Source organism: Procambarus clarkii, chromosome 4, assembly GCF_040958095.1.
Source record: "Procambarus clarkii isolate CNS0578487 chromosome 4, FALCON_Pclarkii_2.0, whole genome shotgun sequence".
Classification (NCBI taxonomy): domain Eukaryota; kingdom Metazoa; phylum Arthropoda; class Malacostraca; order Decapoda; family Cambaridae; genus Procambarus; species Procambarus clarkii.
Genome location: NC_091153.1, coordinates 39,444,860 through 39,463,881, shown reverse-complemented (window position 1 = coordinate 39,463,881; position 19,022 = coordinate 39,444,860). Strand labels below are relative to the sequence as shown.

Here is a 19,022-nt window from a genome sequence, read left to right as displayed (position 1 = left end):
CCTCTCATCCTCCCCACCATTACCCTCTCCCTTGTCCCGTCGTCCTCAGTACCATTACCTACTCCCGTCCCCTCGTCTTCCCCACCATTCCCCACTCCTTTGTCTGATGCATTCCCAAATGATCTGATGTTCCCATCAGAAAATAGGGAACATCAAATGATCTGGTGTTCCCATCACTGAAATATAGGAAAAACAATTAAAAAACGAAATGAAAAACAATCAAGAAATAAAAAATAAACTATACTCACAAAATGAACGGTATGGTGCTCTCTAGAGTGGAGTACTGCTGCACAATGACAGCACCTTTCAAAGCTGGAGAAATTGCTGACCTGGAGAGCGTGCAGAGATCCTTTACTGCTAGAATCCACTCAGTAAAACATCTAAACTATTGGGACCGACTAAAGAGCCTAAAACTGTACTCCCTTGAGCGCAGGCGGGAGAGGTACATAATAATTTACACGTGGAAAATATTAGAGGGGCTGGTCCCAAACCTGCACACTGAAATAACATCACATGAGACCAGAAGACATGGCAGGATGTGCAGAATACCCCCGTTGAAAAATAGAGGTGCAACTGGTACTCTGAGAGAGAACTCTATCAACATCAGAGGTCCGAGACTGTTCAACACGCTTCCACTACACATAAGGGGCATAACTGGCCGACCCCTCACAGTGTTCAAGAGAGAACTGGATAAGCACCTCCAAAGGATACCTGATCAACCAGGCTGTGACTCATACGTCAGGCTGCGAGCAGCCGCGTCCAACAGCCTGGTTGATCAGTCCGGCAACCAGGAGGCCTGGTCGACGACCGGGCCGCGGAGACGCTAAGCCCCGGAAGCACCTCAAGGTAACCTCAAGGTATGGTAAACAACAAAGCTCAGTTCCAAAGCAGTGTCACAAAATCATTAAATCAAAATGAAATTAATTCGAAATCTATGGAAATTCCATTTATCAATGAAATTGGAAACATTGAAACCTAATCGTAACATATTTAGTACAGTATAGCGTGAGTTGTTCTTACGTGCAACAGATGGCGCTGTTTTTCAATAATGCATGTTTTTACTGTCACGTGTGTGGCATCTATACTTATACTCACGAAATGAACGGTATGGTAAACAACACAGCTAAACTCCAACGCAATATCACACAAAATAATTAAATCAAAATGAAAATAAATTGAAATATATGAAAATTTAATTTGTCAATGAAATCGGAAAGATTGAAATGGAATCGTAACATATTTATTTAAGTGTGTATGGCTCTTATGTGCAACAGATGGAGCTGTTTCTTAAAAAAAAAAATGATTTTACATTTTACAAATGTGGCATCAATACTTATACTTACGAAATGAACGGTGTGGTAAACAACACAGCTAAATTCCCACACAATGTCACACAAAATAATTAAATCAAAATTAAAATAAATCGAAATCTTTGAAAATTCAATTTATTAATGCAATCAGAAACACTGAAGTGGAAATCATAACATATTTGAGAAGAAGTATAGGCTAGGAACAGTCTCCAAAGAATTCTCAAAGAATTACTCGTTATTGCTATCTAAAATAATTAGACGAGCCAAAACTAAATACTATGAAGATCAATTTACCCAAATAAAGAGCAACATTAAAAAAACTTGGAGCACAATTTCACAAATATTGGGATCAAAGAAGATTTTAAATAACAAACCAACACTCCTTTCCAATAACGTTGGTCAGCTTTCAGCCTCTGATTCTGCTATTGAGTTCAATAGGTTCTTCTCTTCCATTGGGTCATCCCTTGCAAATGATATTCCATCTTCCTGTACTGATGTTAAGGACTATCTTACAGGTAACTATCCACAGTCTCTGTACCTTAAGCCTACTAGTTCCACTGATGTCAATGAAATAATCCTTTCCCTTAAAACCAAGTCTAGTGCCCTCGAGGAGATACCAACTTTAATTTACAAAAAAGCCTCCAGATCTCTAGCCCCTGCTATTGCATTGCTCTTCAACAAGTCACTTGAACTCCAAACCTTTCCTGACATTCTAAAAAAAGCAAGAGTAACCCCTGTCTACAAATGTGGTGATCTCACTGATGTTAACAACTACAGACCTATATCAATCCTGCCTAACTTGTCAAAAATATTCGAAAAGCTAATCTGCAAGCAGCTTTACTCTTTTCTAGCCAAACACAATATACTTAGCTCTTGTCAATATGGCTTCAGACCCAAAAAAAGCACTAACGATGCACTTATTAGTATGATTAACTTAATTCACGCAGCTCTTGATAAAAAGGAGTTTCCTGTTGGGTTATTTGTGGGCCTGCGTAAGGCTTTTGACACTGTCAACCATCAAAACCTTCTTCTTAAATTACATCATTATGGAGTCAGAGGACACTCCCTGCAATACCTCAAATCTTATCTTACTGACAGGCTCCAGTATGTTTCTGTGAATAATACAATTTCTCCCACCCTACCCATCAACATTGGTGTTCCTCAGGGCAGCATACTTGGCCCTCTCCTCTTTCTCATCTACATTAATGACCTTCCAAATGCCTCCCAACACCTCAAACCAATTCTATTTGCTGACGACACAACCTTCATTTACTCCAGTCCTGACCCCCTTGCTCTAAATGCCACAGTAAATACTGAGCTAGAGAAAGTCCATCTTTGGCTAACTGCCAACAAACTCACCCTTAACATTGACAAAACGTTTTATATTCTGTTTGGCAATAAATCCTCTAATCAGATAAATCTCAAAATAAACAATACCCAAATTTGTAACAAATTAGATGGCAAATTCCTTGGCGTTCTCATCGACCACAAGCTGAATTTCCAGGGTCACATTCTAAATATATCAAAAAAAGTTTCAAAAACTGTTGGCATTCTTTCTAAGATCAGATATTATGTACCCCGCCCTGCCCTGGTTACTCTCTATTACTCCCTCATCTATCCATACCTCAACTATGGTATTTGTGCTTGGGGTTCTACTACCCAAAATCATTTACGTCCTCTCATTACCCAACACAAAGCTGCTATTAGGACAATATCCAACTCTGGCCCCAGACATCACTCGGTACCCTTACTCAAATCTCTGAATATGTTAGATATTAAGTCACTGCACATTCTCTCTTGTGTATTATACATATATAAAACGCTGAACTGTAATGCCAATCCTGACCTCAAAAGCTTCATTGAAGGTTGTAACAGAACCCATGAGCACCACACCAGGAATAAATACAGTTTTGATATTCCTAGAGTACGACTTAATCAAACTAGAAATGCTCTACAAATCAAGGGACCCAGAATGTGGAATGACCTTCCCAACCATGTTAAAGACTGTACCTCTCTCAACCAGTTTAAGATAAAAACTAAACACTATCTAATAAATTCCCTGTAACCCACCTCACTCCTTTATTGTCAACCCATGTCTGTTATTTTATTATTATTATTTTTTTTTTAATCAACACTGTTTATCAACTTATTGTATTTGTGCTGCTTTTTCAGTCATGTTCCCCCTTTTTTTATCTTTATTTGTATTTGTTTTCAACACTCTTTATTCTTTATGCTCAATTAGTATTAAGTTCTAGATATTAATGTTTTTCTTGCCCGAAACGCATTGCGTAATAGTGGCTTTAGGCATTGTATGTACTAGCTCTATCTATATAGCAATCCATTAATGTAACATCACTTGTATGTATGTACCTTACCTGAATAAACATATTTATTTATATTTATTTTATTATTTATTTAGTATAACGTGTGTGTGTTTCTATTACGTTCAACAGATGGCTCTGTTTTGTCTTTAAATTATGTTTTTACCTGTCAGAGGTGTGGCATCTATATAGTAGGCATATAAAAACATGTGCATATTCGAATGGAACGTTGTGTCAGATTTTCAAAGCAATCAGTGAAGAACTTTGAGAGATAACAGCGAGTGTTGCTCTTACGTCCAACAGATGGCGCAGTTTATCAAAACAGCATTTTTTTCCCCCATCACTGGTGATGCATTTATATATAGAAAGTTTATAAAAACATGCACTTATTCAAATGCAACGTTGTGTCAAAATTTCAAAGCAATCGGTAAAGAGGTTACGGAGATTTCTCCGTAACCGGAGAAATTGTTACGGAGGTTACGGAGAAGAAGCGTTCCCGTCGCCCCCCACAGGACAGGGGCAGGAAGAAAGACACACGTCACAACGCCAGTGGACGCAGACGCACTTGATGCTTTCCTGATGGGTTACCCCCTCCGGGACTATGTCATGGGAGGCTTCCGGGGGTGGTTTCCTACTCGGTTTCGAGGGGGCGTGGACTCCCCGCTCCTCTCGTAACCCGCCAGCAACTACGGCCCTGCCACTTATAGTGGGGCCTACGCTCGACAAGGAACTGAGCCTGGGGCGCATAGTGGGCCCCTTCGAGGTCCCCCCATTTGAGAACTTCAAGTGTTCTCCCATAGCCCTGAGAGAGAAGTCTACGCAGGGCAAATACAGGCTCCTGCACAACCTCAGCTACCCCTATACCTCCGAGAGCGTGAACGCCAACATCCCGCCGGAGTCGACAACAGTGACCTACCAGTCCATCAACGACGCAGTGGCCTTGGTGGTCAGACGCTCGCCGGGGGCGCACTTGGCGAAGTGCGACATAGCAGAGGCATTCCGGATCGTCCGAGTCCACCCCAGCGACTACTACCTACTCGGCTTCGCCTACGGGGGGCGGTACTACTACGAGAAGATGCTAAGCATGGGGGCTGCACCCTCCTGCAGGATCTTCGAGACGTTCTCCAGCGTCCTGCAATGGATCCTCGCGGAGAAGTTCGGCGTGTGGGATGTCGTGAAGGTGCTGGACGACTTCCTCTTCGTGAGTTCTACCTACAACGAGTGCTTGCGGAGCCTGCGGGTGTTCACTGCCCTCTGCGAGCGCCTGGGCGTTCCCTTGTCCCCCCACAAGACCAAAGGCCCCTGCCTCACCTTCCTTGGACTTGAAATCGACGCCCAACGAATGGAGACAAGGCTGCCGGACGACAAGAAGATGAAGTACATGGCTGCTGTGGAAGACGCCCTAGGGGCCGAGAACCTCCCCCTGCAGGACCTGCATGGGATTATTGGCAAACTGCAATTTGCCACGACGGTCATACCAGGGGGCTGGGCCTTCCTCTGACGACTCCACCCGCTCACACGAGGTGTACAACGTCCCTCACGCCTCTGCCTGTTAGACGCGGAGGCAAAGCTCGACTTGGGAGCCTGGCGCACTTTCCTCGGCGCATTTAACGGGATAACGGTTTTTCCACCAGACGGTGGATGGGGGTGTGCCACGTCCCTCTCGATGTATGCGGATGCTTCCTCCAAGGGTTACGGACTCACACTCGGAGCGACCTGGTTCAGGGGTACCTGGCCCATGGCCTGGAGCCGGCTCAACATTGCGCTCCTCGAACTTTACCCTTTCTACATGGGGATATCCATCTTTGCACCAGTGTTAGCAAACAAGAGGCTTGTGTGTAGGTCCGACAACTCTGCTGTGGTAAATGTGATGCAATCTCTGTCCGCCAGGTGCCCCTCCTCATGCAACTGGTCCGGCCTCTGGCGATCCTCCTGCTTACCCATAATATTATGCTTCTTCCCTCACACCTCCCGGGCAAGTTAAACGGGGTTTGTGATGCTCTTTCCCGGTTGCAGGTACTGCCGCCCTCGTTCCTGCGAGACGCAGGACTCGCAGAGAAGCCAACCGCCGTCCCGCAGCACCTCCTGCCCTGCAACTTCACCCTGAAACTGTAAGGATGCTGCTCGACTCCCTGCAGCCTGCAACACGGCGCACGTATCAACATAAGTGGGCGGAGTATGTGGCGTACGTATCGGCCGACAGGAGACGGGAGTGTCCCTTCGAGGCCTCGTCCTCGACCCTGGCGAACTTCCTGCAGTCGCTGCTGTCTCGGGGCTTGGCTTTCCGCTCTCTCAGCGCTTACCTCGCGGCGATTGCCTTCATGTTCAAGCTGCATGGTAGGGAGGACCCTACTCGCCAGTTCCTAGTCACCCAACTGCTTAAGGGAGCAAGCAATAAGGCTCATCGGCTCCCTGCACGACGACTGCCAGTGACCAGACGACTACTGCATCGACTACTAGGGGCCCTGCGAGGTGTCTGCTGCTCGACTTACGAGAAGACCTGCTACCGAGCGCTCTTCTCCCTCGCTTTCTACGCCTGCCTCCGGCCAGGGGAGGTGACCTATGCGGGAAGGGGCAATATACGCTACGCTTGGACCAGATAACTTTATCACGGACGGGGATCGACATCGCGTTTGCCTCCTACAAGCACTGTGCAGGTCGTACCCCCACCTTAAACCTGAGTGCAGACCCCTACAGCAAGTACTGCCCGGTCTGTACCATGGCGAACTACATAGGACGGTAGGGCATGGAACCAGGACCTATATTCCAAGACGAAACGGGCGCCCCGGTCACCAGACAAGATTTCACAAGGGTGCTCTGTGCCGCCATTCGAGCACTAGGACTGCCTCCAAACGATTATGCACCTCACTTTCAGAATTGGCAGGGCCACGCAGATGTCCAAGGATGGCCTCGCGCCGGCAGCAATCAGAGCAGTCGGTAGGTGGAAAAGTGACGCATTCCACTCCTACGTCAGGCAAGACGTCACCCACTCCCTAGATAAGTTAACTTCTGCGGCCAGCGCGCACCTCACCCTTCGGGGGATGGGGGACCGGCTGCGCTGGCCTGCGGAGTGGGGGTGCTGCGCCGGATCCCCAAGTCTAGGGCTGCCCGCAGCTACTTACCATATGTCAAGTGCACACTTGTAGTGCAAGTTGGGGGTTGCAGACTTTACATGTAACCTAGGCACTAGCATATCATTACCCCTGGAAATTCTTATCTATATTTTCTATGGCTTCTGTGTATACAGAATATATATTTTATATACATACTGTACTGGCTGTGCCACTCAATTTATAACTCTGGTGTTGTCTTTAATTATAGCATTAAGCTGATTGTGTGTACTGCAACATTGCTTTGGCTAACTGGCACTAGGCTCTGTTAATAATGTGCTACGACTTATTTCTTTAGTTGCATCTTTGCAGTACTGGCATACTACTCAGTCATGTTATACATCATTTATATTGTGTTACAGCAGTTGATCTCTATACAATAATTAATAAATAAGTCCCCCATTCTGGCTTGTGTTTTTCTCCCCGATCAGAAAAAGCATGTTTTTTTTCCGTCTTTGACGTGACATCAATATAATATGTATATAAAAACCCGCTCTGTTGTGAATGGAACATTGTGTGAAAATTTCAAAGCAATCGGTGAAGAACTTTCGGAGATTAGGGATTTGGAACAAACGAACATTTCCATTTTTATTTATATAGATTTAAGTATTCCCTTTGTAAGCCAAGGATTGTTTAGCCTTTTAGTTGTGACTTGTTTTGTTAGCATAGGACTGTGGGTGTCATAAAGGCTGAGAGTTTTTTGAAGAAAAGGTTTCACAGCTAGGTTGATGTCCCCTATGTTACCTAATTCGAACTCCCAGTTGACATTAGCAGCAGCAGCTATAAAATTGTTTGTAGTTTCTTGTGATGTGTTTTGTACTTTTTTACAATGTATTTTTGTACTTACAATGTACCTGTAAACATTATTTTTTACTTTTACAAGAATGTAAAACTTCAAGTCTTTGTACTCTCATGAACCCAATTTACCTTCCTGTATATAAATAAATAAATACTGGCGACCAAGCCAGGAAGTAAAGCAGTATTAGTACTTAGAATGGGGCCTAACGGCTGAGAGGACAGCGCTCATGATTGGTAGTCCTAAGGTTCCGGGTTCGATCCCAGGGGGAGGCGGAAACAAATGGGTAGTTTCTTTCACACTAATGCGCCTGTTTACCTAGCAGTAAATAGGCACCTGGGAGTTAGACAGCTTGACCAAACTGCAAGGACGCTAAGCCCCGAAACTATAATATTATGGATAATAAGGCCCCATTTAATGGGCCAAGAAAAAATTATTTAAGACTCATTGAGTTGTTCCCCTCCACGGAAATCTTTAGTAAAAGGCGAAAGATTTATGCGTTTTGAAGGGAAACCAGAGTTAAACGTACGAGAAAATTGGAGATTCCGGCCACACAGCGCTGAGGCGAAAGATGTACGAGTATTTCGGGACGAGAACGGCATTGACCGGTAACTGTAATAAATATAATAATTCTTTTATTTTTTGCGATATTGCTCTATTATCGTGCTAGCATGAGCTAAACAACATACACATAACCAGATAAAAATCTCCAAGGAGGGTTATACACCTCCAACAGATCTAGAAACAGCAACAGAATTTAAAAGCTTTTCATCAATCGGTGCTAATCTTGCTCGAAAAATCCGAGACTCATTTATTTATTTATTTATTTATTTATATACAAGAAGGCACATTGAGTTTGTGAGAATACATAGCATGGTAATTTACAATCTTGTAAAGCCACTAATACGCGTAGCGTTTCGGGCAGGTCCTTAATCTAACAGATCAATAATAATAATAATAATAATAATAATAATAATAATAATAATAATAATAATAATTAATAATAATTTTTATTTAGGTAAAGGTACATACATAAAGAGATTTTACAAAGTTTGTTGGCTTTATAGATAGAGCTAGTACATATAATGCCTAAAGCCACTATTACGCAAAGCGTTTCGGGCAGGAAAAACATTAATGACTAAAGCTTAAAACTAATGGGTAAAAAGAATAAAATGTGTTGAGTAAAAATAAAAATAGAGGTAAAAGAGGGGGGGAACATTGTTGAAAAAGCAGCACAAATACAATTACAAATTATTACAGAAAATTACATTCAAACAGCGTTGAATTGGAAAACAAAAAACAAAAACAAAAAACATACATGGGTTGACAACAGAGGGGTAAGGTAGGTTACAGGGAATTTATTAGGTATAGCTTCGTTTTTAACTTAAACTGGTTGAGAGAGGTACAGTCTTTAACATGGTTGGGAAGGTCATTCCACATTCTGGGCCCCTTGATTTGTAGAGCATTTCTGGTTTGATTAAGTCGTACTCTAGGAATATCAAAACTGTATTTATTTCTGGTGTGGTGCTCATGGGTTCTGTTACAACCTTCTATGAAGCGTTTGAGATCAGGATTGGCTTTATCAGAGCTTTAATATACCAATGTGCTTTAATATACTTACTAATCTCTCTCATTTCATTTTTTTCTTGCAATGTATCTGTTATCATTTTATTAATTCTGATAAAATTTACCTACTTAAAATTATCGGTTAGATTAAGGACCTGCCCGAAACGCTGCGCGTACTAGTGGCTTTACAAGTTTGTAAATTACTATGCTATGTATTCTCAGAAACCTAGTGTACCTTCTTGTATATAAATAAATAAATAAATAAATAAGTAAATAAATAAATAAATAAATAAGATAACTTTAAGTAGGTAAATTCAAGCGGAATTAATAAAATGATAACAGATACATTGCAAGAAAGAAAAAATGAGATGAGAGAGATTAGTAGATATATTAAAAAACATTGGTATATTAAAGCTCTGATTGATTGCATTGTTTAGTTAGTTTAGTTCATTTATTATGCACCCCATGCCTATCTTGTGGGCGGTAGTGGAAAGGGTTACAGAGGCACATAATGGGCTCAGGGACTGAACCCCACAATTCATTTAGCTAGGCAAAGTTACAATCTTGATGAGCTAGATACAAAACTCAATATAAGTCGTCACATCAACAATGGGTTCGAGATCGACCACAAGAATAGTTTCTAAATTAAGCAACTGACATGTGGAGAGCTAATGTCACAATTGATATGTTTGTCCTGCACACCGCGCCCCATCCAGTGGGCAGCGGTGGATAGGTTACAATACAATACAATACAATACAATTTTATTTAGGTAAGGTACATACATACAATAAATATTTACAAGGATTGTTTAACTTATAGGTATAGCTAGTACATACAATGCCTAAAGCCACTATTACGCAAAGCGTTTCGGGCATGATAAACTTAAATGACAAGCTTAATACTAATTGAGCATAATGAGTAGAATGAAAACAAGAAATGAAAACATAGATGAAAAAGCAGCACAAATACAATTATGTCGACAAACAGCGCTCTTTAAAGAAAAAAACAGACATTGGTTGACAATAGAAGGGTAAGGTAGGTTACAGGGAATTTATTAGGTATAGCTTCGCTTTTAACTTAAACTGGTTGAGAGAGGTACAGTCTTTAACATGGTTGGGAAGGTCATTCCACATTCTGGGCCCCTTGATTTGTAGAGCATTTCTAGTTTGATTAAGTCGTACTCTAGGAATATCAAAACTGTATTTATTTCTGGTGTGATGCTCATGGGTTCTGATACAACCTTCTATGAAGCTTTTGAGATCAGGATTGGCATTATAGTTTAGCGTTTTATATATGTATAATACACATGAGAGAATGTGCAGTGACTTAATGTCTAACATATTCAGAGATTTAAGTAGGGGTACCGAGTGATGTCTGGGGCCAGAATTGGATATTGTCCTAATAGCAGCTTTGTGTTGAGTAATTAGAGGACGTAAGTGATTTTGGGTAGTAGAGCCCCAAGCACAAATACCATAGTTGAGATATGGATAGATAAGGGAGTAATAGAGAGTCACCATGTAACACTGTAAAAGTGTTTGGGTTAGTTTATTTAAAATATATATAGAATATGAGTCACAGACAGGGATTTGGAGAGGCGCCAGTTGTCTGCCTGAGATCTCACACCTCAAAGCGTTAATGACCCCAAGTGACCTGAGGTCAGATCATGAGAATTTCACCTTGCTTCCGCTAAGCGTATAATTGGAGCCGGGTAGCCTTCAAACATGCCGACGTTTAAGGAGTGGCTTGGTAGAGTGCCGGAGGCTATCTATTTGTGGGCGGAGTTAGCTACTAGGTTCCCCAATAAATACTCGGAGAACTATCGAGCATAGAGCATTAAGAGACAGAACAGCAGACGAGAGCAGAGACGACGTCCCTAGCAGGGAGGCTGTCGGCCGGCAGGGGCGAGACAGTCTCTGTCAAGCTACAGACCCCCCCCCCCTCTCTATTCAACTTAGACTCCGTCCTCGGTGAGTGAACAGTAAGGTGACTTGGTCGTGTTTACATATGTTGTGTGATGATCAGGGGCAGTCAAGTTGTAGGGTTCTCGAATTCTTGGATGATGACTCACTTTGCATATTAAACTGGAACATTTTAATTTAATTGCTAAATTATGATACTTCATGGGAAATATAATTATGAATTTATTATTTAAATTGTGTTTAACTTTGTTCCCTAGAGATTTGAGTTGAGGTGAGAAAGCCTCTGTGGTTACTGGTTTCATGATATTAACGAGTACATGTTTGGAGTTGATACATGGTACAGAGGGAACATACTAATAATGAACTCATGGTAATAACATCTTTTGAGAATATTTTGATACAGGCAAGTTCCATTCCTTGTCTTGTATGTAATGATCATGAATGGATGGTGGCAGCATTTCGTCTTCTACTATCTACTTTCGACTTCTACTATCTACTCTTCTACTTCTACTTATCTACGTCTCTCCCTCCACCCCTCTCTAAACTCTCACTTTCAACTAATGACCCTCCTCGCTCCTCCCACCTCTCTGCCTCTCACCCCAAACCCTCACTAATTACTTCACTATTCATTTCTTTCCTTTCGTTTTCACTTATACGTTTGTGGCAATGATTCTGTATTCTAGAGTTCTCTCTAGAGTTTCGGGTAACTGATCAAGTGACGGCGCCTTGTAGTCTTAGCCCCTAGGTAGTCAAATACCTAGGTTATAAGGTGTTGAACGAGAGAGGTTGCCTTAGGAACTCTGGGAGTGCTTTTAGAATAGTTAGCTAACTGGGGACGGGATAACGGACTAGAGAGAGCTGTTTCCCCCGGCCTCGTTAGTTAACTGGGGGGTGGAATAATGGACAAGATAGAGCTATACCCCCCCCCCGCCCGTTACAATGGTGGCAGCGGTGTTGAACAATGTTGTAGGTAGTTGGTGTTCTTTTAACATTGTTCAGTCCCACGTGTCTTTTTGCCGCTCAGGCGCTATCAGGGAGATCTTGACAGGTGTTTTACTTTCGCGATTTAGCGATTTTTCATTTTAGGAGATTGTGATTCTCTAGTGTTGTGGTTTAGTGATTTTGTGAGTTTTGTGGTGTTCAGGGAATGTTCACCAGAACTTGCGTGTGTAGTGATTAATGTTAGTAATAAGATTTGGCGATTTGGGAACTTAGCGGTGTTGGTAGTGCAGGTCAGCTGAGTGTGACAGGTGACCTCGCATGTCCCACGGGGACACCCAGCCACCGCTGGTCTCCAGGTCAGTGGGGAGTGGCAGGTGTAGTTTTTAAGTAGTGGTTCTGCTCAGATTATTGCGATCGACTGTTTTACTCCATTTGAACGCAATAACCCGAGGTGTACTGGTATTGTACAGCATGCTAGTGTGGACTAGTGTGTCAGTTGACTCACGTCTAGGGACGCCTGACGTTAGATAGTCTGGTCACAGGGGTGGCAACAGTTTTGAGTTGTTTACCGGCGGAGAAGCTAGGGAAACACTCTGGGTCACGTAGGTGGCTGTAGGTTAAGGGTGGGAGTAACGGTTAATTATGTACTTAAGATTAGGAACGGTATAGTTAAGTTAGGCTAGTGTTTTGTCTATTAGTGCTGATTTTTTTTTGTGACAAGTTAAAAGTAGTGATGACCTTATTCTCTCTTCTCTAACTTTACTCTGTTACTGTTTTATGTTCCACCAAGTCAATATCATTCAGAGTTAATTGGATTATTAAAATTTAAGTGTAGTTGTTGCCAGGAGGAGAGCTTATAATTGGACTGTGTGAACCCTATACAAACTACAGGGTCACACAACAAGATGGAACACGGGTATTGTCGTCTTTATGTTCACCCACAGGTGGGAGCCAGAAGAGAGGAGAGACGCACATACAAAAGAGGGAGACGGCTGCTGTGTACCATACTCACGGGCGTTTATCACCACCACCACGACCAGCCCACTACCTGGAGGTCATGGCTCCACCACCATCACCACCCCAGGGGACCCCAAGATGCAGCCCTCTCGGTCAGTCAACATTGGTCTACCCAGTGGACCCCAGGTCGTTCTGCAGACGACCCCAGACGACCCAGTAAAGATGGAAGAGGAACAACAACGACTCCAGTCTGTCCCACCAATATCGGTCTACCCAGGATGGACCCCAGGACGGACGGACCCCAATGGACCCCAGGTCGCTTGTCAAAGACCCATAGAAGAAAGAAGAGAGAAGAAAGAAGAGAGAAGAAGGAAGAGAGAAGAAAGAAGAAAGAAGAAAGAAGAAGAAGATAAGACAAGCTGAGTGAGACACGATGCCTCGTGTCCCTTGCTGGTGTCAGCATCATTGCATGGAGCGTAATTGCAAGACAGGATCGTTTGCCTTAACTGGCCGCCCCTCCTGCAAGCAGGTAGCTCTGTTGAGTGATTCTTCCTGTGTCATGCGGACTTGATGTGGCTGTCAGAAGTAGCTCTCTGAAGGAGGCGTGCTGGAGCAACAGGGAGGAAGAAGAGTAGGATGGGATTTCTACTGTTGGCAACTATATGAAGGTCTCGAAACTTGTAGTCCCTATAGCTGTGAAGAACCCCAATATACGTCTCTCATGGTGACTGACGTAGGGCCAATTACAGATCAGCTGGGACAACCGAATTCCACGGTCCTGTGCTCAGTTCAAGTAGTAACGGCTTTCGGGTTGACCAAGTGTTGTTGTGCGTTAACGACGGAGAAGCGACGGAGGCAGTTGTGTTGAAGAAATGTGGTACAGGACTATCTACAAGACCAAGCAGTGACGTCGCCCAGCCAGAGACAATGGACGTCTGTCTACATATTTCATTTTTTTAGAGTAGGATGATGTATATTTGTTTAGCTAGGATGTATTTTTTTTTTCGTTAATAAAGTTGTTGCACACAGCTAGCTTGCTTTAGCAGTGTTGCAAAAACTTTATTTCGGGGAGAAGGGGAGATGTAACACTGTAAAAGTGTTTGGGTTAGTTTATTTAAAATATATATAGAATATGAGTCACAGACAGGGATTTGGAGAGGCGCCAGTTGTCTGCCTGAGATCTCACACCTCAAAGCGTTAATGACCCCAAGTGACCTGAGGTCAGATCATGAGAATTTCACCTTGCTTCCGCTAAGCGTATAATTGGAGCCGGGTAGCCTTCAAACATGCCGACGTTTAAGGAGTGGCTTGGTAGAGTGCCGGAGGCTATCTATTTGTGGGCGGAGTTAGCTACTAGGTTCCCCAATAAATACTCGGAGAACTATCGAGCATAGAGCATTAAGAGACAGAACAGCAGACGAGAGCAGAGACGACGTCCCTAGCAGGGAGGCTGTCGGCCGGCAGGGGCGAGACAGTCTCTGTCAAGCTACAGACCCCCCCCCCCTCTCTATTCAACTTAGACTCCGTCCTCGGTGAGTGAACAGTAAGGTGACTTGGTCGTGTTTACATATGTTGTGTGATGATCAGGGGCAGTCAAGTTGTAGGGTTCTCGAATTCTTGGATGATGACTCACTTTGCATATTAAACTGGAACATTTTAATTTAATTGCTAAATTATGATACTTCATGGGAAATATAATTATGAATTTATTATTTAAATTGTGTTTAACTTTGTTCCCTAGAGATTTGAGTTGAGGTGAGAAAGCCTCTGTGGTTACTGGTTTCATGATATTAACGAGTACATGTTTGGAGTTGATACATGGTACAGAGGGAACATACTAATAATGAACTCATGGTAATAACATCTTTTGAGAATATTTTGATACAGGCAAGTTCCATTCCTTGTCTTGTATGTAATGATCATGAATGGATGGTGGCAGCATTTCGTCTTCTACTATCTACTTTCGACTTCTACTATCTACTCTTCTACTTCTACTTATCTACGTCTCTCCCTCCACCCCTCTCTAAACTCTCACTTTCAACTAATGACCCTCCTCGCTCCTCCCACCTCTCTGCCTCTCACCCCAAACCCTCACTAATTACTTCACTATTCATTTCTTTCCTTTCGTTTTCACTTATACGTTTGTGGCAATGATTCTGTATTCTAGAGTTCTCTCTAGAGTTTCGGGTAACTGATCAAGTGACGGCGCCTTGTAGTCTTAGCCCCTAGGTAGTCAAATACCTAGGTTATAAGGTGTTGAACGAGAGAGGTTGCCTTAGGAACTCTGGGAGTGCTCTAGAATAGTTAGCTAACTGGGGACGGGATAACGGACTAGAGAGAGCTGTTTCCCCCGGCCTCGTTAGTTAACTGGGGGGTGGAATAATGGACAAGATAGAGCTATACCCCCCCCCCCCCCGTTACAACCAGGGCAGGGCGTGGTACATAATATCTGATCTTAGAAAGAATGCCCACAGTTTTTGAAACTTTTTTTGATATGTTTAGAATGTGTCCCTGGAAATTCAGCTTGTGGTCAATGAGAATGCCAAGGAATTTGCCATCTAATTTGTTACAAATTTGGGTATTGTTTATTTTGAGATTTATTTGATTAGAGGATTTATTGCCAAACAGAATATAAAAGGTTTTGTCAATGTTAAGGGTGAGTTTGTTGGCAGTTAGCCACAGATGGACTTTATTTAGCTCAGTATTTACTGTGGCATTTAGAGCAAGGGGATCAGGACTGGAGTAAATGAAGGTTGTGTCGTCAGCAAATAGAATTGGTTTGAGGTGTTGGGAGGCATTTGGAAGGTCATTAATGTAGATGAGAAAGAGGAGAGGGCCAAGTATGCTGCCCTGGGGAACACCAATGTTGATGGGTAGGGTGGGAGAAATTGTGTTATTCACAGAAACATATTGGAGCCTGTCAGTAAGGTAGGATTTGAGGTATTGTAGGGAGTGTCCTCTGACTCCATAATGATGTAATTTAAGAAGAAGGTTTTGGTGGTTGACAGTGTCAAAAGCTTTACGCAGGTCCACAAACAACCCAACAGAGAACTCATTTTTATCAAGAGCTGTATGAATCGAGTTAAGCATACTAATAAGTGCAATCACTTAATCAATCACTTAATTAGTATTACTACCTACAGTTAGCAAACTGGGGATATTTGGCTAAAATTTCTGGCAGCAGATCATGTTGAATGAAATATTTACACATCGTTGGAACATTGGTTATAGAATTGTCTCTAAATTCACGTATCTTTTCGCACTCCATCACATAGTGACGGAGGGGTGTGCGAATAATTTTGTTGACACAGTTTACATTTGGTCAGGTCTACATCGGCAGATAATGAAAATTCCCAGAGATATTTGTAACTGAGTCTAAGCCGAGCAGTAGTAACATCTAGAAGTCTGCTGATTTTATTGGATGACCTATAGATGTGTGGCTCCTCTTGCATGATAGTATGATGATAGATGGAATTACTGGTGTCAATTTCACTTTGCCTCAGATCTACAAGATCTTGTTGAAGTTCTCGGTGTACTACTGCTCTCAGATTGCAATCCATGCTAGGTTACACTCAACTGCTCCTTTAAATTGAAGGTTGTAACAGAACCCATGAGCACCACACCAGAAATAAATACAGTTTTGATATTCCTAGAGTACGACTTAATCAAACTAGAAATGCTCTACAAATCAAGGGACCCAGAATGTGGAATGACCTTCCCAACCATGTTAAAGACTGTACCTCTCTCAACCAGTTTAAGATAAAAACTAAACACTACCTAATAAATTCCCTGTAACCTACCTCACTCCTCTATTGTCAACCCATGTCTGTAATTTTTTTTTGTTTAATCAACACTGTTTGTCAACCTATTGTATTTGTGCTGCTTTTTCAGTCATGTTCCCCCCTTTTTTTTATCTTTATTTGTATTTGTTCTCAACACTTTTTATTCTTTATGCTCAATTAGTATTAAGTTCTAGATGTTAATGTTTTTCTTGCCCGAAACGCATTGCGTAATAGTGGCTTTAGGCATTGTATGTACTAGCTCTATCTATATATCAATCCATTAATGTAACATCACTTGTATGTATGTATGTACCTTACCTGAATAAATATATTTATTTAAATGAACACTGCTTTTCCCCAAAAGTGGTGGGTTTTCTGTGGGAAGAAAATGTATGTCTAGGAGATGCGTCTAACTGCCTAAGCTGTGCGCGCAACGTGCCAGTGTTTATATAAGGCTTGCCCGTGGACTCTGCGACCCCTGTTCTCACTACGCCTGCAGATGCCTCGCTTACAGAACGTAAGGAGTCACTTACAATTAATATATCAAGTTTGGAGACGTACACATTTCAGTGCAAGGAGCAAGGCAAATAGTTCGGTCTGAAGGGTAGAAGCCCAGTTGTTTATACAGACTCCCCACTCAAGGTACAAGCCATCGCCCATTGTCAGAACTTCTGCACTTCCAGCTGCACCCGTGGTGCAGTGTAGGGAACCATCAGTGTATATGATTTAAGAGAGAGAATGCTCTGTGGACAGATGTTATAAATTTGCTTGCTGTTATGGGGAGTATAGAGTATTCCTGGGAAAGGCTAACAGCTAGAATCAGGATGCATCAAAATTAATGTAGATCAGATAGGCCCAACCCCCAATAAGAACATAAAACCATATTAAAATAGTGGCTTCACGAAAATATGTCAGTCTAGCGGATAATCACTGATCCCCTACACAAGAAGAATGGATACTCCTTTAAAAACTAACTTATTTATTAAACCCTCTTAACAACCCCCATATACATTAACAACAATAACTACTTTACCACACAATCTTACGTTAAAAGCCTTGGTCCACATAAGCAGGATACAAGGTTTTACAATTAGGACAAGCTAGGGTAAAGTCTACTTGTAAAGAACTCTAAAACTTAAAGCAGCTTGGGGTAGTGAGCTCTACGTGGTACCCTATCACAACACAAACACTTAGGGATGCCCAAAACACTGGCTTATACTACACAATATCTATACTACACACATAAGCCTAGCTAGTAGCACGGTAATACAGGTTTGTATTTATCTTAGTAGTTTACGGTAGCTTAAGGTAAGGGAAAGGGAGAAGGAGGAGAAGAAGAGAGGCAGAGCCACACAGGGAGATGTTGTAACAAGCACAGCCCGAACAGAGAAGACCGGAGGAGCCTGCAGTCTGAGCTCTCTCCAGTTGTCGTTGCCGGGAAGACAACTAGCTGATCGTGCAGCTTATAAACATTACAAATCTTCACCAACATATAAAACTGGTTAATCTAATAGTTCTAAGAATAGTTGATAATTAGTTCAACGTTATAATTAATCAACAACAAGCTCAGTCTGAATGCTCTGTGAGAAACAAGATTCATCTTACGTTTGGCAAGGGTGACGGGAATAAGGTATACTCCCGATTTTTAAGGAGCCCTGATATAAATATTATTGTAATTAAATATCCTTCTCACATGATCCAATTCTATGAATTAATGTATAGTAATTATTTAGAGCTCAAATTGACCTCTGGTTCCCATCTAAGGAACCCAGGGTCATAACACTCCTCCCCCCTTCTGAGAAAAAATAATGTGGCTACTAGAATAGTAGTCATATTTTTTCGTAAGAGCGTGCAGAGAATAGAAAGATAAATCTATGCCATAAAAGAAAATCAATCAAAAAAAAAAAATTCTCTTGAAGAAAAAGCACAACAAAAAGACATTTTCTGAAAGAAAAAGCACAGACAAATAAGAATTTTCTGAAAGAAAAAGCACATTAAAAAAAAACCAAGTGTTAGGCAAGTTGTGCATTAAGCATAGACACAGAGTTCTCCCATACTAACAGGAATTTGATGAAAGAACGTGAGTAGCCCCTCACTATGCTCTAGTTGCCCTTGGGAGGTGGTGATCTTTGGGGGATTTAAATACTCCGAAATTACCATCTCTTTTAAGGGTCTGAGCTGTGGTGCAGTGGGTTAAAGGTGTACCAGTTATGCCAGTTGCTGTAAGGCTTCTGTGCTGGCTAGGGTTCGAATCTCCTGGTGGGAAAGTGCTCTAAGGTTGTATAACTTCTCTTGCGTGTTTAGGTAAGTTGTGTATT

General features: G+C 42.3%; 2 protein-coding genes and 1 non-coding gene across 3 annotated transcripts; 2 read left to right on the top strand and 1 right to left on the bottom strand.

Annotated features, from left to right (window-relative positions):
* Positions 1-4,232: 4,232 nt before the first annotated feature.
* LOC123749141 (uncharacterized) lies at positions 4,233-5,132 on the top strand. The gene has a single exon (XM_045731260.2). It carries the CDS (start codon positions 4,233-4,235, stop codon positions 5,130-5,132), a length of 900 nt encoding a protein of 299 aa, XP_045587216.2.
* A 165-nt stretch (positions 5,133-5,297) lies between these two features.
* On the top strand, positions 5,298-6,234 carry LOC138371112 (uncharacterized). The gene is made up of 2 exons (XM_069335903.1): positions 5,298-5,358; positions 5,648-6,234. The coding sequence occupies exons 1-2, from the start codon at positions 5,298-5,300 to the stop codon at positions 6,232-6,234; spliced, it is 648 nt and encodes a 215-aa protein (XP_069192004.1).
* A 1,708-nt stretch (positions 6,235-7,942) lies between these two features.
* LOC123752916 (U5 spliceosomal RNA) lies at positions 7,943-8,059 on the bottom strand. Its single transcript, XR_006772244.2, has one exon. It is a non-coding gene; the product is annotated as a U5 spliceosomal RNA (small nuclear RNA).
* Between the last annotated feature and the right edge of the window lie 10,963 nt (positions 8,060-19,022).

Excerpts from the sequence above, each read along its gene's own strand:
- LOC123749141 (XM_045731260.2), top strand. The coding sequence starts at position 4,233 with ATGTCATGGGAGGCTTCCGGGGGTGGTTTCCTACTCGGTTTCGAGGGG.
- LOC138371112 (XM_069335903.1), top strand. The coding sequence starts at position 5,298 with ATGTATGCGGATGCTTCCTCCAAGGGTTACGGACTCACACTCGGAGCG. Across the intron at positions 5,359-5,647 it reads CGGAGCGACCTGGTTCAGGG|GTACTGCCGCCCTCGTTCCT; the intron begins GTACCTGGCCCA and ends TCCCGGTTGCAG.